This window comes from Melitaea cinxia, chromosome 15 (assembly GCF_905220565.1).
Source record: "Melitaea cinxia chromosome 15, ilMelCinx1.1, whole genome shotgun sequence".
In the NCBI taxonomy this organism is placed as follows: Eukaryota; Metazoa; Arthropoda; class Insecta; order Lepidoptera; family Nymphalidae; genus Melitaea; species Melitaea cinxia.
Window position 1 is genome coordinate 7,626,884 of NC_059408.1, and position 25,985 is coordinate 7,652,868.

Here is a 25,985-nt window from a genome sequence, read left to right on the forward strand (position 1 = left end):
TCTTTGAGACAAAATAAATGGTTTCATAAAAATACAAAGTTGGAATAATAAGTGGCTTTACATTGTTTTTTTTTTTTTTTGTTTCTATTTAACTGTTAATAAAATAATTACTTTAAGCATAGATTATTTCAATATATTTATTTCTTAAAATAGTTATGTATTTTTTAATTGAAAATAAATTAATTAATTTCTTCGGTTCAGCAACTGAAGTAAACTTTCGTTTCCCGACGTATAAGATTAATTAGATCAAAGTGAAAATGACTTACGTCCTCTACTCGGCTTGTTGTTTCGAGACGCTGTCATCGCTTCAACTAATGCTTCCGTCAGCTCAATAGTAAATTTTGGTTTTTATAGGCCGCAACGGATTTATGACTGTGTATTTTTCAATAATGTATAGTGAAATGAGGTCGCTTTGTTACCACAAAAACAAATCAACCGTGGAAAATTCCTCAAAATAAATCTAAACTTACAATTTGACGACCTGAACCCAGCGTCTTCAAATTGTAAAAATGTAAACCGAGAAGCGATTTGCGCGCACCGATACAGTTACCACAATAATAGGATCCCACGGTCAACGAACTATGTATGTCATGCTTACCTGAATCTCTCGGTGTACACAAAACTAACCATTTCCTGATCTTCTAAAACAACGATTCATTTCTAAATCTTCACTCCAATCATTAATATTGCGTTCCATTTTTAGGATCAATGCAGTCGATCTGTCTTTGATCTCTCTGACTGAGGTTAATTTATTCATTTCGTTCCTGAATAGGCAACGTCAATTAAGTTTGAATTGAAAATGAAAATATTGACGAAGAATTGAATAGGCTATTAAAAGCTTATCTATTTATCTATGGCCTAATAAATATTTTCTGATTAAATTACTGCTTATACAATGCTAAATCACTGGTAAAAACGATAAAATTAACAAAATGGGATTGTTAAAATTACGTAATTTAGTCGTAATAAGATATTCGTATTGAATGAAATTATTCATTTAATACAATGGAAACTTTATTCTCAGGTCTCGAGAAATGAGAACCGTCGGTCGGTGTCAGTTGGCGCAACAACTGGTTCCAGTGTGGGAGAGCGGCACTCGTACGCTGAGGGGCGAGTGCCAGCACCACATGGCCCGCCATCATCGCCTGGCGCCACAGTCGTCCAGCGCAGAGTAGCCGCAGCGTGCCAGGCTAGCCGGCTCCTTTTAGAGGAAACTTTAGCGAAGCCAGGTAATATTGCTAGCGTTTATATCGATTCTATGGATTTCAACGATTTTTGACCTGCAGTATAGTAATGTGGCTGTTTAGACTTCAATTCATCTACTCATTGAGATCAAGTAATAGTGGAGTCGTACAGTATAGTGAAATACATTTAATTTTGCTTATTTAATTAATAAACTAGAACGATATACAATAATATAAAACATTGTTGACATTAAAAGCTTTATCCTGTGTTATCTACAGGTGATATTTATCTAATATATAAAATTCTCGTGTCGCGGTGTTTGTAGTTAAACTCCTCCGAAACGGCTTGACCGATTCTCATGAAATTTTGTGTGTATATTGGGTAGGTCTGAGAATCGAACAACATCTATTTTTCATCCCCCTTAATGTTAAGGGTAGTCCACCCCAAATTTTTTTTTTAATTTTTAGATAAATTATTTATTTTTTATTTTATTATGATTTGGCGTTGAAAAATACATACAACCTTAAATTTTCACCCTTCTACTACTAACCCCTATTTTTAAATAGCGTTTAATGGCAAGACAACGTTTGCCGAGTCAGCTAGTATAATACCTATATATTGGTGAATTTGGTGAATACAAGATAATACAATTGTGTTACAATAAATGTTATACTTTATTTGTTCGCATAACAAATCGTCTAAGTATCTTAATTTAAATATAAACTAATTAGCAACTTGGAAAAAAACATCACGATTTAATGAGACTTGTCCGTTATTTTAATATCGCCGTAATTTTGGCAATTCCACAGTTATTTGCGTCTTTGCGTTATAACGTTAGTTTAAAAGTTAATTTATTTTTTTAATTAGTATAACATTGTGAAGAAAAGAAGTCATTACGAACAACGTCACGATATAAGATATTTTATGCTTCAGTCGTGTTTGCGATGAATAAAATTTGATAAAACGAATTCGTGATCTGCCTCGCAATTGAAACTACCTAAAACTACCGCACGACTGTACACGCTGTTAAAAGGTCAAGTAGTCGACCAATAATAATTTAACAAAACTAAAACATATTTTGTTAGAATAACAACAGAAATACAATAGAGTAAAAAATATATCGAGTTAGCAATTAATAAAACTTTCTGCAATTGAATAATAATGAACAGAGATTTTAACTTGATAGTCTTTCCCTTCGATATTTCAGAGATCTATGTTTCGATTGGTTGTTAATGGTTTACCAGTAGAAAGTTAAAGAAATGTTGAGTATTAATTGTGAAAATGTTCTTATTTGTAAAATCTATAACTTGGAAAATCCACGAAAATATTGTGTACTATGACACAGTTATTTAAATAAGCTTTTTGTAAAAGTTGTAGGTACTCTTGTAAGCATCATTACAGCCTATACAGTCCACTGCTGGACATAGGCCTCCACAAGTTTACGCCAAAAATAACGTTAACTCATGTGTTTTGCCCATAGTCACCACGCTGGGCAGGCGGGTTGGTGACCGCAGTACTGGCTTTGTCGCACCGAAGACGCTGCTGCCCGTCTTCGGCCTGTGTATTTCAAAGCCAGCAGTTGGATGGTTATCCCGCCATCGGTCGGCTTCTTAAGTTCCAAGGTGGTTGTGGAACCTTGTTATCCCTTAGTCGCCTCTTACGACACCCACAGGAAGAGAGGGGGTGGCTAAATTCTTTAGTGCCGTAGCCACACAGCACAAGCACTTGTAAGCATAATTTGTACAAATTGTGTGCGCGCGTGTGTGTGTACACTATATACCTATACGTTGAAAAATATTGTTACATACATTAAACATGCATATGTCAGTCTTTGGTAGATTCAGTTTTCTTTTAAAATTAATTTGTATTATTAAGAAACCAGCAATTTTAAAGAGTTTAACAACGAGTCTCTTTCATTAGTTAGTTGATTAAGATGTTAATTAAATTAGGTGGTCGCTGGATAATCTTGGGAAATCAAGGTTTGCAATTTCAAAAGCGTTGCCAAATATACTTAGTTCACTACATTAGTATATTTAATTTAATTAAGATATGAAACTGATTATTTTATACTAATATTAATATCAGACAAGGAGGATGGACACAAGTTAGGATATTCCTTTCAATATATATATATAATTATCTCTTATCTATTGAACTAGCCTTTGCCCGCGACTTCGTACGCGTGGAATAGTTACTTGGGAAAACCCCCTGATTTTGAAACACTTCATTGGTGCTCCGCTCCTATTGGTCTTAGAGTGATGATATATAGCCTATACATGACACACGAGTTCACGTTACGATGACACAACACATGAGTTCACGTTATTTTTGGTGTAAACTTGTGGTTCCATATGTATTTTGTGGATGTACCTATAAAATAAAATAAATAAATAGATAAATAAATAATTATGTAGTGAAATTTAAGTAAATAACAGAAATAGATAACTTATAAATAGATAAACAAATAATAACTATATAAAAAATAATATATATAAATATATATAAGAAAAAAAAAAAAAAAAAAAAAACCTTACTAACAGTAACATAGGTTAAGTGTAAATTGTAAGTAGAACATAAGTGTACATATATGGTAACTAGGAAATAAGTGTACATATACGATAACTAGGCAAATAAGTGTAAATATAGACATAGATAAGAAAAATAATAATGTTAGAAATTAGAAAGCAATTATGTGTATACTTCTGCATAAACAGTATTTAGTAAGGATAAAAAAAAAAAAAAAAAAAAAAAAAAAAACCATCAGCGTCGGACCACGTCCTAGTTTTACTAGGCAGTCACGGGACTGTCGATCTGTAGTATAATAAGTAGAAAAATCGCCTGTAGTATTATAATGCATGCATGATAAACAAAGGCACGGGCATTTTGAGCCTGTGGATCAAAATTTATAAATAAAAAAAAAAAAAAAAAAAAAAAAAAACTTGTGGAGGCCTTTGTCCAGCAGTGGACTGTTTAGGCTGTAATGATGATATAGCCTATAGCCTTCCTCGATAAATGGGCTATCTAATTCCTTTCCAAATAAACCAACAAACAAACTCTTTAGATTTATAATATTAGTATAGATTAATATATAAAGTTTATTTTATTTAAAATAACTTAGGTTAAATATACTATAAATGAATCTGTATATATGTTATATAATTAAATTATAACTAAAAGTAGATGCTTTGTTTTTAGTTTTATTATTGGTTTTGTGCCGCGAAGCTGCTCACGCAAAAATCTGTATCCTATTTTCTTAATGACAATACCACGAATTTTAAAGAAATGAAGTCTAATGATTATTAGTCCTAACTTCAATTAACATATTAACACATGAATCAAAGTTGCGAACGTGATATTTTCAGATTTTAATTCCTTTTATGATATTAAATGTTAACAAATGAGTTTGCTTGTTCGCTCCCAACAATATTGTATATTTGTCTTATATAAAGTTTACTTACGACTAAAGTTCCAAAATATGAATCATCAAACCTGCGATATGGGGACGGAAACCAAAGGGAAACCGTACGGCGTAAAAAAAGGGTTAGAAATACCTACTGTTAGTTGGTGATGAAAATAATATCTTAAAAAATTATTAATGCATACACGTTTTGTGTATGAAATGAGCATGATATAGTCAAGCTTTGGTATTAAAGGGAACAAAAATGAATGATTTGTAATCGACACACCTAAAGACATATTTATATTAATATTTACGTAATTATATTTTGTTTTGAAATTTATGAATCAGTCAGTTTAATAAAAACGCACCACAATACAAGAGATTTTACAACTGACAAACGGATAGGGTTTGTATAGAGGATATGGGTAACAATAGCATCCCACGGGACGAACGAGTATTGAAAGCCTTGTAAAAATATTTCCAACAAAGGTGGTCTAGACTAGAATATAGCCTGATTCGAAATTAGATGCGGTTTGATGGCACAGATCCCTTTTCCCACTCTTTTTTCCTGCGAACATCAAACGTGACGAGAATTTCATTTATGGAATTTATTTGTACTCGTGACACAAATTTTGTTAACCGACATGCATGGGAAATTTCGTATCGTTTGTTTTCTACACGTTCCGTGCATTGTTTTTTATTCATATTTTTTTTATTTTAATAGGATTGCCAGCCATACCGACCGTCTTTCATTTATGTAATTAGTATGGCTATTTTGGGTAATTTTATAAAATTGTTACAATGTTAAATTTTTAATATAAACATTTGAAGTAAACACATTAAAGTAAGAACAAAACCAATATAATCACTCTTTGTACTATTTGAAGAATCTAAAGCATACACTTATATGGAAAAATTTCTTAAATCATTTGACTTCATATTGATTTGCAAAGAAAACATACATTCTAAATAAAGTCCCACTTATCATTTAATTGTAAAAACAAGGTGAATAATACAAGAAAAGCAGATGAAACTGTTTCTTTAGATTTCATATGCAAACGAGTTCTGCTTGCCCTTGTTTAATGGAAACTTAAGTTTTAATAATATAGAAACTACTTTTGGTACATTTTACTAGCGAGAAGTCCAGAGTGTGTTTTAGCAGTGTATTAGTTTAAATTAATAACGTGTTTGTAAGCGAACTGAAAACAATAAAACTATATTTTCCTAAAATAAAAAATAAATCCTCTATTAATTTCACGCCTCCTTATTCTCACACAATTATGGCGTCTATCCACAACTTTAGACCAGATTAATTTTGATACTTAATTCATACCTAAAAAAAGAATTTGTCTAAGTGCATACAAATATATGAAACGACATGGGAATAATGTTCTCGAAAAAAAAAAGACAGCAAATCTAATTGGTTGTATGTGAGGCAAGGTTCATTGTTCAACGACAACCAACACCACACCTAACTAGACATTACGTAAACATTATAGTAACTCCTTCATTTTTTCAGGAACTCCTCCAACTATAGTTCAGCCTCCAAATGGCGGGTACTGGGTGGATGGAGTGGAAGAGAACTCCTCAGACGAGGAGAGCGAGTCACGACCGCAGCCGGGAACTCCGCGCCAGAACTCTCGAAGACATAATATAGACACCGATGACACCGCCAAGTATTACAGGCGGTTCTTCCTTGGCAAGGTAAGATAACAACATTTTATCTATAGATTTTTGGATGTTATTAACTTTAAAATATTATAAATTAAAACATTTTGTTAAGGATATGCGAGCTGCACATGGAAACAAAACCTAATTTTAATTAATTGGTCATGTAGCTTTCCAATTAAAAAAATCTTGTTTAAGATTTCAAGAGCGTTTTTATAAGAAACAAATTTAAAAAAAAATTTATTTTGAAAGAAATAAAACAAATGTTTACATAGATTTAAGCAGAAACTAGAATAGTACGAGGGTATTAGAACGAAAAGTATTCAGCACTTCAGTAAGCATAAGCGCATATAATGTATTGAAAATCTTTTGAAAGTAGCTACCGATCACGTGCCATTGAATTTTAAATTCGTTCCTTGAATCTCTTGAATGTGAAATCTTTTCAATTTTACAATGAAAATAACGGAAGAGAATTCTATATATCTATTGCAATACAATATTATTTTTTTGTTGTCGAAATTTATTAAAGCTTAATTGTCGATATGATAACGCGCACTATCTTCGAGCACCAAATAATGTGAAAAGGAAACAAAATGATTACGCAAGATGCCTTGACATTTTACGCGCCGCGCTGTCTGATCGGCGCAAAATGAAGCCGATTTTGGTGCCAACTGGGACGTTCCTTTGCAGTAAATATTCCGGGGATATTTTTAACATTGATAAAAATTAAAACCAGACAACCACTTGATCACGTTCTCCTTGACATCGTAAAGTGGACATGCGTATGGTCACATCGGTGTCGTTGCCCTTTTATGTATTGGCCTTCCGGAAGACGATGCAATAAATCAACGCTGTTCCGTACTGCAATTATTATGTAGATGTTTTGATATTTATCCTTTTTGTTAAATTTCATGATAAGACTTCGCACAATGTTGTTTTGACCTTACCTATATGTAGTGAATGCCAAGAAACAATATTAGTATAAATAAACTAGATATAAAAATCGCTCTGATGTAGTTGTGCGAATAGTCGCCTAAAACACCGAGGGTTTGCGGATTCGATTCCTGCTCGGGATGGATATTTGTATTTATACAAATTTCTTTCCGGTTTGGATGTCTGTCTTTGTAGGTCTCCTCATCGTGCCTCGGAGAGCACGTTAAGGACGGTTATCATGTATACCTGATAGCGATCGTTACTCTTAGTAGAAACATATCCGCCAACCCGCAGTCGAGCAGCGTGGTGTATTAAGCTCCAATCTTTCTCCTACATGGAGAAAGAGGCCTATGCCTAGTAGTGGGATGTTCCAACCTGAATGAGCAAAATTCGCAATGCGTTAACTAGATATAGAATAACGGACTATGTGAATAAGCGGTAGCGATTGAAATAAGAGTAAAAATATATAAAAAGTATTTATAGTATTTAACTAGTTTTACGATCATGCAAACAACTTTGTATATCATTCCGGTATTAAGGGTGGATAGTATTATTGTAATTGTAGGCAAAAGAGGCAAAACTACTTGAGTCCTCACTTCACAACCACTGATTTTCAGTTAATCGGAGAAAGAGTACGTATTGTCTCATAATACCAACTTTTATTTCTATGGATCATCATTTACTACTGAAAGTTTTTTCTCTTATTTTCGCTAAAAATCTATATATACTTATTTCTATAAATACTTATTATCGTCTATAGATACTTATTTCTCAATATTTTGTGATAAATACTCAGTTAGTGTAGTGTTTAGTTTTCATAATTATATACTACATAATTATGAAATGAAATAATGAAGACGTGTGAACTACTATTCATTAATAAGATAATATCTGACGAGCGCACGAAACTCACTCTCATTAAGAAATATTATGTGTTTACACGAAAAATATATACCGTATCCTTAAGTTGTACTTATTTCACGCTATCTTGATAGTGTAGTCAGCTTAAGCCCTACTGTTTGATATCATAGTTAGAAGCACGTGTGAACGTTCCCATACCCACGCACTGGGCTTGCTTTTTCTTCTTTTTCGTACGCTCTTCTATCCTCCTAATGACCTGGTAAGATATAATATATTAATATAACTGTTAATGCTTTGTACAATATGTATAACACATTGAATTTTAGTGATGTGGTAAATTATAATTTTTATTACACTGTTGACAACGTGAACTGAACGACTTGATTTCATCATTAAGCAAATAAAGTTTGAAAATATATCTTCTTAAAATACCACGCATTAATTCCGAACGACTGTTTTAAACTAGCGAATTCTTATTTTGTGTTCGTATTGTCGAGACAAGTTTAGTATGAAACAAAACTTGAAATATAATTAATATTTTCACGAAAAAATATGCGATACGTTTGCCATGTCGTCTAGTAAAATAATAAAACAGTACAAAAGTTTGAATAATATACAACAATACACACATAACTTTTATTTTAATATTAAAGTATATAAATTAATTACTATCAACCATGCATGTCACAAGGGGTATACTCATTACAGAAATCGCCAGCGACAGTGGGAAAAGTCGTCTGCGTTCAGCAACGCGGAACGGTTTTACTTCGCGCTCAGGGAGCCAAGCTCCATGTAGATCGAAGCGATTATAGTATTAAGATGGGTGTGCGTTAGGAGCTAGAAATGTTAGCTAAGCTTACACAACAGTAAGATGTTATTTTGGAGATGTGAATATTATTTAGTGCCCAATTTCAATGGGTAATTTCATTATTTAACTATAGACCAAGTTTTACGTTGTTTTAAAAGACAGGTTCGAATAAAAATACATTTTACCTAAACAATGTTTCCAACAATAAAAATATTAAAATACATTATTATATCATTCTATTGCCTATTTTTATTACTCGTTTTATTTTGCACTTAATATTGTTTTAATCTTTTTCGATCGTGAGTATAAACACTTAAAGTGAGGTATTATTGTCACGCCTATGAATTTGAACAATGCAGTTAGACAAAGATGCAGATTGAGAACAGATATAGTTTAACTAGTATGGAATATATTCTTCTTAGAATCTATATACTTGCCATTATAAAAATATAACTATCACGAGAGCTAGCTACAATTTAATCACTCGTAAAAAAATCTCTCATGTAATTTACCTTAAGTCATATATATAGTTTTTTTACATATACATGTCTATTACATACACATCTATAGTTTTTTTTGACCGACTTAAAAAATGAGGAGGTTTCTTAATTCGACGGTATATATATTTATATGTTCGCGGATAACTTCGTCGTTTATGAACCGATTTGCTGATTCTGTTTTGTTGGAAAGGAGACATCCCAAGGGTGGTACCATGATAAGGAAACCAGGACCTGATGATGGCATCCCAGAGAAATCGAGGGGTATCTTCTAAAATCGTAGTAGCGACTAGTTTGTTTGTTATTTTTTTCGTCGACTTACGTTGTATAATTGTTGTATACTTGTCGATGTAATTGAATTCGGTTTTTTTCGTTTACATAGATAACATATATTTGTACAAAACACAATAACAATGTTATCGGCGGTAACATGAAATATTACGAGTTTTACCTGTCACGTGTTCAGTTTGATGGGTCATTGTGTCACCAAGGGTTAGGCTAGACGAATGCCGCCGCGATCGCTAAGCCGATACCGGTGAGGGGTTGACATGTAAATAACTTACGAGCAAACATCGCGTTTAACGACAGGGCTGTTAGGTTTTAGGACCCAGTGAGGCCATTTCATTAATCAAATTTATCAGTTGAGCGAATCACTTTGTCAGCGGTAAAGTAGAATAGGCCTATTTGTATTTGGTAAAAATTTACTATTATTACTTTTAGGACAATAACCAAACTCAACAAAATCATTAAACTACATTAAAAAAAAAATAAAAAAAATGTAATGGATTGTTGAAAAGTAAATAAGCATAGAAATAAGAGTATTATTACACTAAGTGGATTCATTTAAATTTGTGACGATGACAGATGTTCGAAAACGCCAAAAGAAAAGTGAGAGCAATAACCAAATGCTCCTTTTCATAAAGCGAAATTAGTTCGAGAACAATTCGTTTGGGAGAAAGGAAACGATTGCTCAGAAATGATTGCCACTTCTATTCCACGACTCCGATTGAATAAATCTGAGAAAGATATGAAAGTTTAAGAAACTGAAGATGATTACATCAATATGAATCAGGTGCTCAAAGACATTTAAGGCCTTAACTTGGATTTAAACAGTACTGTGCGTGTTTCTATATTCGTTATGAATTTTTGTTAAAAGCAGGTAATATACGGTTTATTGAAGCAAGTGAAAAATTAGGATAATAGAGTGTACCATATACCTAGTAGTAATATTGACGTCCGGTTAGTATTTCTAGAAATGAAATAACGTTAAGTGAATTAATGTTTGCGAACGAAGCATAAAAGCTAGAGGCATTTGGTTAATTGGATAAAATTTGAAGCGACATCATATCTTAAGCCTCATTAAGGAAATAACATGCTTATTGGTGATAAATGGTTTGTATAATTTACAAATTATGTTATAATTTAATAATGTTTCGTAAAAACATAACGAGGGTATGGCTTATCTTGACCAATAATAAAAGCCTACTGTATGAGCCATCTTTGTATCATTTATTTAGTAGCTAATTACGCGAATAGAAATGTATATTATTAACAGAATTTCCAATCACTATTTTCGGTAAAATGGAAACGGAACATTTCGTTTTCAATTATGTTATCCGTCAGCCGGTTCAAAAAGGAACATTAACCCCTCGTCCCTTCAATTACCGTCTTTAGCTTTCAATTTGCATCTTTGAAAGGATGAAAAAGGACAAGTGATAAATTTAGAAAATTCATAGCGGGATGACTGGACAAACGCAAATATAGAAGATCACTAAAAGAATCGTGTGAGTGGGGGGACCACAGGAGCAAAAATATAGAAAATTCTTGAATACTTTTATTTCATAAATAGGTTTTCTTCAACAATGTTATTTAAATATATTTGAAACGTGCTGAGATTAGAGCGTACAAACATAAAACATTTTTTTTATATAATTAAATATACAAGATGTGAAACCGTGATCACAAAGTCGCAATATAAATTGGATTCGTTGAAAAAAAAAAAACAGTTTTAAATTCTTGACCATCTACTGAATATTCTCTTAATGAATTGTGGAATAAAGAATTATATTCATTCACAGAATATAATAAATATTTCACTAGATTAATAAAAGTTTCCCCAGAGGAAGCCACTTAAACAAGAATACGAACAGACTAATACGACAGAAAGAAGTATGAATACTTGATTATATTGTTTAAATCGTTAAATTATAAAACGATACTAATGATTTCCTGGCTGAGAATCATAAAAGGAAGTTCTTTATGTTTATTGTTACTTGTGCGAGACAAATAGCTCAAGCAAATCACGTATCGGTGATTCGCCAGACATTCAGCCAGGATGTAGACAGGTATTCTAGAAAATCTCAATCTCTTTTAGTAAATATTTTAGTCAACACGTAGAAGCCTCTGGAAAGTAATTCAATATAGTTTTTACTTTGAGTTAGGATTTATATTCAAAAATTACAATTTAAATGAAAACTATTTCTGCTTAAAATGTAAAAGTCACTTAACTTTGATTTAACTTAAAAACAATCAAGTGCTTAAAGAAGATTTTACGGATCAAACAGGATCTACGCGCATTGCGCCAAAAATAAAGCTAAAGCTTTCTATTAGATTTTTTGTCTAGATACATTGAATTTTATCGGTTTTAAGTTTTCTAAAGTAATTCAAATTAAGAATTTTACAAAAATCGTCATCGAATCTAAATAAAATATCGTCATCGATGAATATCTTTAATTTTGAAATGAACAGACTGATAATAATTTTTTTTTTCATTTATACATTAGTGTCTTAACGCATCACAAAAACAATAGTAATGTCCTTAGTGGTTTTAACACTTCGATAAAAAATTCCTTCTACAATACATAGCAAGGTTGACGTAACAATGTATGAGACTAATTAGCACCTCGCAAGCCCATGACAATTACGTTTTATTGTTCACGGATGGATTATCAGTTGACCCTCGAATGGTAACACCCTAGAACTGGAAACAATTGGAGCTAGTAGCAATAAACCTTGTTTGCCTTGACGAAGTGGCAATCAATAAAAAAAAATTGTAAATAATATTGTGTTAGATATATATACTATACACTTCGGTTTTAAATATTTTTATAAATAAAAATCTAATATCTATTTTGTTTTAAAATAAAATTTGCATACCACGAAAACAATATTTTCATTGTACAAAAATATAATTTTGCTAGTTGTGTCTCGCTGGTTCATCCGAGATAATTTGAAGAAAAAAATGAATACAGCCGTGAGCCGACCGTGTATTTTCGAGCCAGTACAAACAAATATTTCCGCTTAATATAATAATTATAGATATAAAAACGCAAGGACAATACGTTTGCAAAAACATTTTTTTGTTATTGTTTTGTAAAATAATTAAAGTGTGGTATACTTTTCTATCTATTCATAAATCTTAGTTTTCTCGATAATACATTTATATTTATCATAATAAATATTAATTAGTTTTGTTCCGTGGGCATAAATATCATATTAAGATACATCAAATTGAGTAAATGTTTTAAGGAAATTAAAAGCATACACACTATATTAAAAGTAATTTGCAATATGAATTTTATTTTACTTTTTAATTAAATTAATAATATTCATTATATTCTCGTTAGGTACTCTACATTTATTTCATTGAATGTTTTCCAGTATCTTTTTTTTTTTTAATTTACGTATCTTCGCAAGTAATGACCTCGCAAAGATCTGCCGCCTTGTAATTGCTAAGGCCAAATACGTGTAAATGGTTATAAAAATGACAGGAATAAGAATATCATAAATACTATGACTGACATCTTTACAAAAGTAATTAGTAACTTTAACGAGGTATAAAAAACAAAGCAGCAAACTTAAGTGCCATTAACGTGACAGCGTACAATACACTTACTTTTGTATCAGTAGTTACTATATTTTCAGGCTTATGGTATTCCTTAATACGACATAGTAACTAAAATTCTATTAATGTTTCAAACTTTTAGAGAAACAATTCTGTCAATTATAAACAGTTTTTAATTTAAATAAAAATTAATATATTTTCTTATTTTATTTCTACGTTATTCAAACTAGGTTAGCGGCATTGCCTGCACCGGGCGCGTCTTCATCAGAGTCAAATGAGATCACTCGTTCAAATAAAACATCTGATTCACTGATTGCGTAGTCCTATTAAACGTGACAAGTGGCTCGAGTTTTCTATGATATAATATGTAGAAATGCCTGAGTCAGTTTATTATTTCTATTAACTTGTTAAGGATCGAAAAATTTATGTAATTACTTTTATCAATTAGAGATCAATAATTAGAGATGTAAAAAAATGTCTTATACAATTAACAATCATTGCGTTCAATACAGACAATTAAGTTACCTCACGTGTTAAGTTTTAATTTCAATAAACCGTTGTAGTTGTTATATATACTGTTGACAAAAAATAGTACAATTAGGGTAATTTGCCTCCTAAAATATTAAATGTCAACATATTATTAGCCTGTGTATGTAATTTTATATCTATTCTAATATCTTGTGTTTATGGCGCTGGGTGTGACGGAAGCTAAAGTTTGGACGATCAATATTTACTTTTCATTTGTAATTAGTCAACATTTTCCTTTTGTGTTACGTTTATAGTTACAAGCGGTTTAAGTAAATTATATAATTCTCGGAATGATTTCAGAATTTTCTTTAAAAAAAATATTTCAGAATGTGCTAAATTAGTTAGTGCTAACAAACAATATACATACATAGCGTCTTCGGTACGACAAAGCCAGCCCTGCGGTCACCAACACGCCTGCCCAGCGTGGTGACTATCGGCAAAACACATAAGTTCATGCCATGAAGTGCGTGCCATTTTTGGCGCAAACTTGCGGAAGGCTATGTCCAGCAGATAATGTAGTCAGACTGTGATACGCTGAAGTGAACAAACGATATATTGTATAAAGTTCAGATAACTTTGCAAACATGTTTATACTTTTTTAATAAAACACTTTTTTCGGATTTTATCGTGGTTTATTGTTAACTTTTGATTCCCGACGTTTCGGATACTTTACAGCAACCATGGTCACGGGAAGCCCTCCCTAAGTATCCGAAACGTCGGGAATCAAAAGTTAACAATAAACCGCGATAAAATCCGAAAAAAGTGTTTTATTAAATGAGTAAAATTCGCGTAAACATTAGAAAACAATATGTTTATACTTATTGTTTTATTTTATTTTGTGGCTTCGATTGCTTGATGCGTATTCCCTGTGGTTTCGAGTAGGTATGTTATGGTTAAGGACCTTGACCGTAACATACTCAAAATCAGACATTCTTATTAAATACTTAATTTTGTTACTTATATGACAAATGTTATGTTATGTTATTACAAAATAATAAAAAAATGAATATACACACTATCGTTAATGACAAGTTGATAAAGTAACAATTTTAATAAGTAAGTTGACAGATCGTATTTATGGTATACGATTTTAAACACAATGGTTTAAATTTAAAACTATTTTTTTTTTGCATTCTGCGGTAACTACTGACGTCAATTTACTCTGTTCAGTTTTTTTGCATTGCATTAGGATTCAATGGTAAATTTTATTACTGTTGACAGTTGCGTATCTAAAATATCACTTGTTCCAATGTATAATTATATAATCACTAATAAATACATACATAAACGTTTCTATTGGCTGTTATTGCGAGAGAATCTATATTTTTTAACCGACTTCAAAAAAAGGAGGAGGTTACTCAATTCAACCGTATATATATATATATATATGTTCGGGGATAACTCCGTCGTTTATAAATCGATTTTGATAATTCTTTTTTTGTTGGAAAGGTGATATCCCTAGTTTGGTACCATGATAAGGAAACCAGGATCTGATGATGGGATCTCAGAGAAGTCGAGGGAAACTCTCGAAAATCCGCATAACTTTTTACTGAGTGTACCGATTTTGATGATTTTTAATTTAATCAAAAACTGATGTTTATCATATGGTCACATTTAAATTTCATCGAGATCTGATTACAACTTTTGGAGTAATCTTTGATAATGCGTATTTACTGGACTATTTTTTCGTCTACCTACGTTGTATTACTGGTCGATATAATTGAAGTCAGTTTTTCTTCGTTTGCCTGCAAACACAATTTTTTAATAACACAAAATAAACATAATCTTTTTCTTTACAGGAGCACCTTAACTTGGTTGGATTCGATGCGAATCTGGGTCCGATCGTGATGTCACTGAAGAACGAGCACGTAGCCGGCCAAGACCACACTAGAATACTCCTGAGGCTACGAACAGAAACAATGATTGGACTGATACCTACACCTAGTAAGCATAACAAATTATAACATTAATTAATGTTTATGTTAATGTTATTGGGATTTCTTATAAATAATGCCAATGACCTTTTTAATAAAGTTAAGTTAGTTTATTGTAAACTATAACAGGTAAAATTTTTGTAATGTTTACTATGTTTTCGTTAAAGAAGTAGCACTAAAAAGTGAGAAAATTGTTATAAAAATTAGGTAAGTTACAAATATTCATAACTTTCACATTTTTTACTTAAAGTATAAATAAAATAATGTGTAACATTAGTTATATTTCTAGCACTGTAAAAGTTCGAATCGACGATCGTTCTTTTAAGCGCACACAACTTTATAACAACAAACTATAAAATAATAACTCTAATTATCTAATATAAAATAATACGGTAACGCTTTACGATCACAAATGTTACTATTTCATATCTCGAGAGTATCTAAAACTATAAACTCCGTAGATGCGATGGCTTTTGTAATATCTCCCCAGACAATGTAAAATAAAAGAAGCATTTAATGTCTCAAGTCTTACCGTCGCTCATAAACCGACGTTTTATGTCTTTTATTATTTTTTCAGATTCAGGGATAATTCCGTCACCATTGAGGATGGCTAAAATGCTAAACGATCAAGTTAATGTAGAGAATTTCATGGCAGTAATGTGTCTCAATGCTTCATCCCTGATCGCGGCTTACGATGAACACGTATTGGTCAACACCTTCAAGTTCGGTGTGCTTTACCAGAAATATGGTCAGACGACCGAGGAAGAATTGTTCGGAAACAACGAAACTTCGCCAGCTTTCGACGAATTCTTAGAAATGCTCGGGCAAAGAATTAAGTTGAAGGACCATAAAGGTAATAAAATAATTAATTTAATATTCATATTTCTCTGTACGATTGTTTTTCTGTTGTTACCCAGACGCATTAAATTTTAGATGTGTTCTGGTTTGCTGATTATATTCCATATCAATTTTCAACATACATATCTATACATACAATAATTTTGCCAGAGCATCATATAATAAGCATTGTAACGTTAAGAAATATTATACATTTATATAACAATGATATTATAACTAATTAGTGTATTATTTATTTTAATTATACGAGTATTAAAATGAAATTTAAAGTAAGTGCTGCCTAATCTACTAGTCTGTCTTGTTTTAACAAAAAAATATTTTTTACGTGACATTGAATAATTAGGCCACACAATTAATAATGTAACAAAAATTGGCACGATGTGACATGAAACAGTACGAATCGTCATCTTAATTAAATAATGTAGTTAGATTAACATAACTTTAACAAAATTTCCCTCATATTCTAGGATACAGAGGCGGTCTAGACATAATGAACGGCCACACCGGTACCGAGGCGGTGTACGAGAGGTTCTACGAGCGCGAGATAATGTTCCACGTGGCGCCGCTGCTGCCGCACACGGCGGGCGACGCGCAACAGTTGCAGAGGAAGCGACATGTCGGAAACGATATCGTGGCTATTGTTTTTCAGGTTCATATTATATATACCGATATTATAAATATTTTTGCGTCAATATTTGACTTTAATGAGTTAATTATGATGGTAATTTTTGCATTTAAAGGCTATTTTTTATTAACTACAAAGGAGAGTTTCATATTTAATAAACACTCTTTTTATAAAAATGAGTTTTATAATGCTGTTATAACAATAAGACAGAAAATTCTTTTGATTTTTGTCAAAGAAGGCAATATTAAAGCTTCATAATAGTCAAAAACATAAATTAGCAACAAAATATTTTTGAAGGTTTTAATAAACAATTCTATTACAGGAAAAAGCAACGCCATTCACACCAGACATGATCGCTTCGCATTTTCTTCACGCTTTTATTGTGGTCACACCAGTTGAAGCCGCTGACGGGGAGACAAGGTTAGTAAAACTACTTACACGTACATATGCGTATTATGTGTATACACTACTTTATTTCATTGTAAAACTTTCCCATTATTAAAATTCCCACATTTCAAATTGTAACAAAAGTGGAACTTTTCTCATCGCATTTTTGATCTTGTCTTCAAAAGTTCTTCAACGAAATGCATTTTAATTTTCATCCATTCTTGTCTTTATACACTTGTCAAGTTGCTTGTTTAGCATAAAGTTTGTGTAACTTTGCAACAACGCAACCGAGGCAATATTTGCATGAGGAGGCTAAGAGAAAATGGCTCGGAAAAGGGAATGGAAATTCTTCCGGTAATTTATATGCAAACGAATGGCGACTATGTAATTAAGGAGTTTTTATGACGACTAAAATTGTAGGTTGTCCGAGCGCAAAATCTTTTTGATGATTTTAATTACAGGCTACCGCCTCGTTTGTAGGGCGAAGTGTTTATAATTTTTACATATTTTTTTTAAATCTTGGATATACTGAAACAGTTTTTATTCATTAACATTTCATTCACAACAAACTGTTTCTTAATGAAATTAAAATTAAGCAAACTGTAAACGGGATTTCACGAAATAAAATTACGTAAAAAAATGTTGAATAAACTGTTATACAATTATAGTAATATGTATATAATAAATAGTAGTTAGTACCTTATAACAGTAGCATAGTTAATTGATAGGTAATTTATTGAATAATGAAACAAGTTAGGAAATCTATATTTTAATATTGTAAAACATAATTTATTTTTAGGTACAAGGTGGCCGTCACAGCTCGTGTCGACGTACCATTTTTCGGGCCGACTCTCCCTCAGCCGCCGATTTTCCGAAAAGGTCGCGAGCTCAAAGAGTTCCTCCTTACCAAGCTGATCAATGCTGAAAATGCGTGTTACAAAGCCGAAAAATTCGCGGAACTTGAACAGAGAACTCGAATATCGCTGCTGCAATCCTTAGCTGAAAAGTTAAAGGAAAAAACTCTCGAGTTCCTCGGTACGGGGGCAAGAAATGAACCGGGCGCGGTTTCCCCTCAGCCGGAGGGAACGCCAAAGCAAGACGGACCGGGCGCTAGATTCATTGATACAGTGAAGAAAGCGATAATTTCTAAAGTCAGGTAGGTCATCATCATCATCATTTCAGCCTATTGCAGTCCACTGTTAGACATAGGCCTACACAAGTTCGCGCCAAAAATGGCGTGAACTTATGTGTTTTGCCCACAGTCACCACGCGGGACAGGCGGTTTGGTGACCGCAAGGCTGGCTTTGTCGCGCCGAAAACGCTGCTGCCCGTCTTCGGCCTCTGTATTTCAAAGCCAGCAGTTGGATATTTATCCAGCCATCGGTCGGCCTTATAAGTTCCAAGGTGGTAGTTAAACTATGCTATCCCTTCGTCGCCTCTTACGACACCCACGGGAAGAGCGGGGTGGCTATATTCTTCAATGCCGTAGCCACACAGCATTCGGTAGGTAGGTATAAAATTAAAAACAATTTGTACTTGTTATAATTTACTTTAAAAGATCTACAGTACAAAATTGAACGATAGTTAATAATGATATGTTTCTTACATAATTATAATATATTTGAAGTTGGTGCGTAGAGTTATAAAAATAAAACAAATAATATAGCGTTCAATGCTTTTTTTTACAGATCACCAAGCGTAGATACAAATCTTTCAGGAGATAGCAACAAGAACAACCCACTTAATAAGAAAATTCATGTGCACGAAACGCCTACACCTAATGTAAGTAAAAAAAAATCTTTCTTAGTCTTTTAAGAATATTAATCTTAGTTAAAATTAAATTAAAAGGTTGAGTTTAATTTTTGGTTTTGTTTTTATTTTAACTATTGTCATTTTGAATTTTAGTATTTATTTTAATGTTTAATTTTAATTATTATAATATTGATTGAATTTTAGTATTAAATTTGGTGATGATTTTAATTTTGTGTTTGATTGAATTTTAGTATATTGATTTTGATTTTATTTTATTATTTATTTATTTAACAATTTATGCTATTGCTATCCTAGTGTACTAGGATAGCAATAGGAAATAGCTCTTATAAACAATGCTGGTACAAAGGCACTACTTATCCCATGATGGAATCTCTTCCAGTAGTCCTGCTACAGGAAACTTATAAAACAGTCGCAAAATTAGCGTGTAGCTATTAGTTGTTAGTTTTTTCCTAAAAAAATGTAACTAACAAAAATATGGACATGTCTGAATTAAATTATTATTAAAAACGTGTAAGATACAAAATCAATTTAGAATATAGGTTGATTTTATGTTTTCTCTGGTGTTGTGTGTGTTGATCTGCGATTTATCTTTCTAATGCGATTCATAGTACTATGTAATGGTATCGGAATGAAGATTTGATGACCAAACTGAGAACTAGGATTGTTTAATAACAGAATCGCGCCCTCGTGCCCTTAAGGTCATACTATTATTACATAATTATGTATGTGTGTATCAAACTCCGTCATCGGTCAAAGACATAATTTTTTATAATAATTTTTCCAGAGCGGTCGTTCGAAGTCGTCGATCGCGTCGTCGTCGGCCAGCGCGGTGTCGGTGCGCTCGGCGGGCGGCTCGGGCGAGTCGAGCCCCGACGTGACGTCACGCGCCGCGCCGCCGCGCCCGCCGCTGCACGACCACAGCGACGACTCCAGCCTCAACTCCGTCGACCTCGACCCTCTGGGTGAGTACACATACACATATCTGTTACTGACTTATACTTTTGGGTGAGTTGACATACACATATCTGTTACTGACTTATACTTTTGGGTGAGTTGACATACACATATCTGTTACTGACTTATACTTTTGGGTGAGTTGACATACACATATCTGTTACTGACTTATACTTTTTTATATAAGTCGGCAAACAAGCGTACGGCTAACCTGGTGGTGAGCGATTAGCGTTGCTTATAACTTCTGTAACATCAGAAGTATCGCAAGCGCATTGCCGACCCTACCCCAATTCCCTCCAGAGGCTCTGGTCACCTTACCAACAGGAACACAACACCGCTTCAAAACAGTATTGATTAGTTGTGATCTTCTGTAATGTCGGGGTTCTATCTCAGTCAGGCTGCTCCATATTTTGAGCAGGAAATTTTCTGCTCTGGCCTACCTCAGTTAATATTCGTGCAGGCAGTAAAGTATAAAAATCTAAAATTTAGTTAAAAGTTTTGGATATATTTGAACTAAATAAGTGGCATTATTCACATATTTTTTAATTGTAATCATAAATGAAATGTAATAGTGTCAATATTTTAGATAAGCATAAAGCTTACTGCTGTTAACCTAAAGCACGGTAATAAAGTATTTTAGTCGATTATAAAATTTGTATAACAGTCTTTTTTCTATAAAAATGTCAACTTCAAAACGTTAGTTTTCTACAACTAGTTAATTAGCGTGTTAAAATAGTCCATTCATCATCAAGTTAATTTATATCACTAATTAGTTTTCATTGTATATTTGTATTTAATCAATACTAACAGTTATATGGACATTCATATCATTATCCATATTTATGGATATACCCATATGTAATCGTGACATGCTATTTGAATTTATGTTCCTCTCTAATAGACGACAAGGACTGGCTGAGTTGTGGTAAAACAACAGGTTAGTCCTGTAGAAATATGTCTTATGATATTTGTTCACTATGTATAGGCATGCTTTATGTGTTGCACAGTAATTTAGCATGCCGTATATTTTATTTACTCACTTTTCGTTTATTTTATCAATGAAAATTTATTTATCTGTGTATCTGTATATTTCTAAATTAATGGCACTTAAATTTTTTTATATATTTCTTTTATTTATTCGTGTTTAGTCGCGTCTGTATAAATGTTATTTGTATAACTCTCATTCTTATTACAAGGTAATGCGATACTCAGTTGTGAAGAAATTTAAAAAGAAATGTAATTCTTTTGAACTAAATTAAAGTTGGGTTATTATTTCGTTCGCCTATGTTAGTGTCTTATTGTATATTTATAAAGTGTCATTTGATGTAAATCTATCAGGTCAATTGCAAAGAGTAAATAATTAATTAAATAACACTAACAATTTTAACAATCAAACAAACACATAACACAACAAAACGAACAGAAAAACAGCAATAACGTACAGTAACTAATATTCAAACGTTCATCTACACACGTCCATGTAACATTCATTAGGAAGAACATTATATAAAAATAGAATTTTAAATAAACACTTGAACATAACTGTTTGGCTTACTGACCCTTCTTGAATTAATTTTATAGTTAATTACAAATTTTAATACATCAATTTCAAAATTTAATTAAGTACTTATTTTTAATCTGTAGAAATGGTGTTGATAATTCCTCTAAGCTAGTGAACTTTGCTAAAATATATTGAATATCAACATTTACTTATACAGAACTTACCACAGAAATATCGGACTTTTATATTTATTTTATTGTTATACTTTTTTGTACATCAGAAATTCATGGCTTATTAGCCATTTCTTTCAGATAACCGTTCAAAAATTTTCAAATTTAAAATCGTGTTAAGTCCAGTATAAGTAAAAATGTTGAGTGTCCGTGAAAGTTTAATAACTTATTTTGAATATTTATTTGCTTTTGTTATAACAATACGACTACTTTGGTGTAATGGTGCGTGTGCCGTGTCGGCGGCGCCTAAACACCGACACGGTCGCGGTTTCGATCCCGCTCGGAGTCGATATTTGTGTCTATACAAATATTTATTTCCGGTCTGGTTGTCGGTCTCCCCACCGTGCCTCGGAGAGCACGTTAAACTGTCGGTCCCGGTTGTTATCGCGTACACCTGATAGCGATCGTTACTCATGGTAAGGAATATATCCACCAACCCGCATTGGAGCAGCGTGGTGGATTAAGCTCTGATCCTTCTCTTACATGTGGAAAGAAGCCCATGCCCAGCAGTGGGATATTACAGGCTGAAGCGTATAACAATATATTTCAACACAGGGGCTGTGTATGTGGACAGTGATACGGGCTTAGAGTCGATGTCGTCTGCGGAAGCGGGCGCGAACGTTCGCGACCAACACGCGGGATCTCGCGACGCGGATCTCTTACGGCAGGAAGTGTGCCGCCTGAAGAACGACAAGCTAGATCTACTGAAACAGAACATTGTAAGTTATATTATTAAATTAACTATTTATCTCTTGCGACTGTACACGTGCTTTTCTCGATGTTGAGTTTTTAAATGGCCTAAATTGTGATATGGTTTTACAGTTTTATCTATATACCAAATTTCATTTTAATTAGTGATCTATATCCATCCGTAAATGTAGGATGATGATGTAATGTACATTATAAACTTTCGTATTATCATAACATTATATATGATTTTCAAACGGGTTTTACTGGATAAAAATAACTATGACGATAAATCATACATAGTCCAAATTTTCATCAGGTCCATATTTCGACGATGTCGCAAATCGTAATCGTAAATCTAATTTACAAGTTTGTAATAAAAAACCTGTCTCTTTTTTATCTTCTACTTAACTTTTTATTTGGCCAACATGACTTGTCAATCTCACGACATTTATTTAAATATCAATAAAATGACTATGTGCCGATTAGCAGCTATATGCTTATATTGTCTAATTGATGATGAGTGTTTAATCAGTTATCAACTAGTATATTTTAGTTATTGATTTCTAAAGTTTGTTTCATCTTATTTTCAGACTTGGCAGAATGAGATAAAATGTTTACGAGAGCGAGTTATGACACTACAAGCAGAACTGGCATCGACGTCTAAAGATAGACGGCTTCGAGAACAGACAACAACGATCATTCCAAATCCATCTACTCATGATTCAACTGCTTGAGAATCTATATTAAATTTGAGGGATAAATAAATATAAGGTTTATTTCATTGCGCTTCATAAATGTTTAGTGTAATTGAAATTTAAACCTATGCGGTAGAATTCTTACGCTATGATAATCGTTTAACTTTTTAAAAACAGACGATTGAAGATTCTTGTTGATTCAATGTAACGCCATCTAGTAGTCATGATTGAAAGATGTCACGTGATTGTCAAAATTCGGAGGTAGTCTTGAATTTTCTTATTGGCGAAAATTATATGTAAGGTAACATGTTTAAGTACTTTTGTCGCGTAAATTTTTTCAACAATTCGGAAATAGCTGTGGAATATTTTCAATGAGAACAAATTTGCAATAGCGTACCTTCTGGTACTTAGAGCGTACATTTAGTATATATATTTCTTTTTTATAACCTCAGTATCTTTATTTAAAGCTGAAAAATAAGTGTGTAGAAGCTACTAATATATATTATGTAAAAATCTATGCGATTTTCTATAGCAAATTATAAATTTTAAATTTTAAAACAAAATGGTCTATTGTAGTCTTGCTTTTTGTTAATGTTGTCATAAATATTAGTCTACATTTATTTATCGGGTTATTGTGAGAAACTAAAAATAATAACGCAATTACGTACGTGCATTCTATTTAGTATAATTCATATGTACATGGTTAATATTCCTTCCTTTCGGTATTGTAGAAAAATTGTGATTAGGACAAAAGTTTACGAAGAAAACTGAGAGTTGATTGATAGAAGATATAAATCCATAGGAAATGGGTTAAGTTTTATTTATATACGAGAATGATTTCGTAATTTTCCATATTTATAACGTTACGTATACGTACGTTACGTGTAATATTTTCTTTTTTTTTTTATTGGAATAAAACCTTTTTGTTGATGTTATATATTTAATGTAACATACAATAAAAATAAAGCAAAATATGAATGTTCTAATTATCCTTTGAAATGATTAATTATCAAAAAATTATAAATGAAACGGTACCTAAAAAAGCCTTCACTATGCGGTAAAAGCCTATATTTATATGGTGTATTAGACAAATGTATATCTTGTAAAATGTTAGAATTCCTATTTTATATTTAGCTATGTATTTTCACATATATATATTTTTTTAATTTAAATTTATTCATTACAGTGCAATGGTTTGTGTTCTTACTTTATAATTATTTCACTAAAATACATTTTACTGAGTAATTATTACGTGAACAATAACGGCATCTAGAAACAATTAATGTTTTTAAAAGTGTTAAAATTCATCAGATTACTTCAATTTACTTACTGCACAGACAATGTAAATATCGATCTTAGACTATTAATTAATCAGTATTTTTTTAATTTATGCTTGATGTAAGAATCGTTTCGAGTGTCTTTGAGTTTGATTATGTTTTGTTGTTAATTAATATTTTATACCAAAGTTAACATTCCCCACTAAATAGCATAGATCTTTTTAATAATAATTATCATAGTAAAGATGAATCAGTATTTTGAATCATTTAGTTGACTCGCACGCTAACATATTTCTAAGTTTACATTTAGTTTTTTCTATTAAATGTAATCTTTTAGATTTTTGTTTGACTGTTGATTATGATTAAGTTGACTAACTGTTGATTCGTCTTCTCTTAGACTTAAACCAAATATTGCGAGCGCGGAGCGTTAGAATATATAGTTCTAATTATAAGAGATACTATTGAAATATATGAATAGTTAATTACTAAATAAAAATTGTTGTTTTATTAAAACATCCTTTTTATTTATTTATTGTAAACTTTTGAGGAGTTCTAGATAACAAAAAATTAATACAAAAATTAAAAGAAGACAAAGCATTTTCTAATTTTAATTTAGAAAATAATTATTTAAATTATTAAATAGTTTAGATGCAACAACACAAACATAGACTTGATCCCAAACATCGAACGCATTTTAATACTACTAAATTATAGACCACATTTAAGTTTTTTGTCTTTATTATATTACCAGCCGACCCGTGCCCACTTCGTTGGGCGTTAACTATTTTTGTGATGCAAATATATAGTAAAGTTTTCATCTCGCTCGCATTTCTCCGACTTGATTTACATATATTATTATTTTTCACTGAATTTTTTGTTCAATAACAATTGAATATAGCTTAAATCACTCGTGAGTAGTGTAGCTTTCTGTTAGTGAAATAATTTTCATGATCAGACCAGTACTTGCGAAGATTACCCTACAAACAAACAAAAGTTAAAATCCTTACCTCTTTATAATTTTAGTATAGACAAATTACACACGCTTAAAAACTTGATAAAAATTAATTCAGTAGTTTCGGAGTTACATACCGATAGCAGCGCCACCTACAAGGTTCGATTGAAATAAAAACTACTCTATCTCCCAAGTTGGACCAAATTATAGATGCTTACAAAATTTGATAAAAATTGGTTCAGTAGTTTCGGAGTTACATACATTTAAATTTTTTATTGTTAACGCCCCGCAATCCTTATTGGGAATAAGTTATCATAAAATACGCTCTTTGATCATTTCCACATCACATACAGGAGATTCCTACCAAATTTAGAGTCGATAGGAG

The 25,985-nt window shown here is 32.0% G+C and overlaps 1 protein-coding gene across 1 annotated transcript; it reads left to right on the forward strand.

The window, feature by feature from the left end:
- Window positions 1-257: 257 nt before the first annotated feature.
- LOC123660647 (rap1 GTPase-activating protein 1-like) lies at window positions 258-23,441 on the forward strand. Its single transcript, XM_045595703.1, has 13 exons — window positions 258-334; window positions 961-1,229; window positions 6,105-6,289; window positions 15,524-15,668; window positions 16,236-16,511; window positions 16,984-17,165; window positions 17,464-17,561; window positions 18,328-18,684; window positions 19,217-19,310; window positions 20,086-20,263; window positions 21,157-21,192; window positions 22,542-22,705; window positions 23,267-23,441. The coding sequence occupies exons 1-13, from the start codon at window positions 258-260 to the stop codon at window positions 23,408-23,410; spliced, it is 2,205 nt and encodes a 734-aa protein (XP_045451659.1). The 3' UTR covers window positions 23,411-23,441.
- The last annotated feature ends 2,544 nt before the right edge of the window (window positions 23,442-25,985 follow it).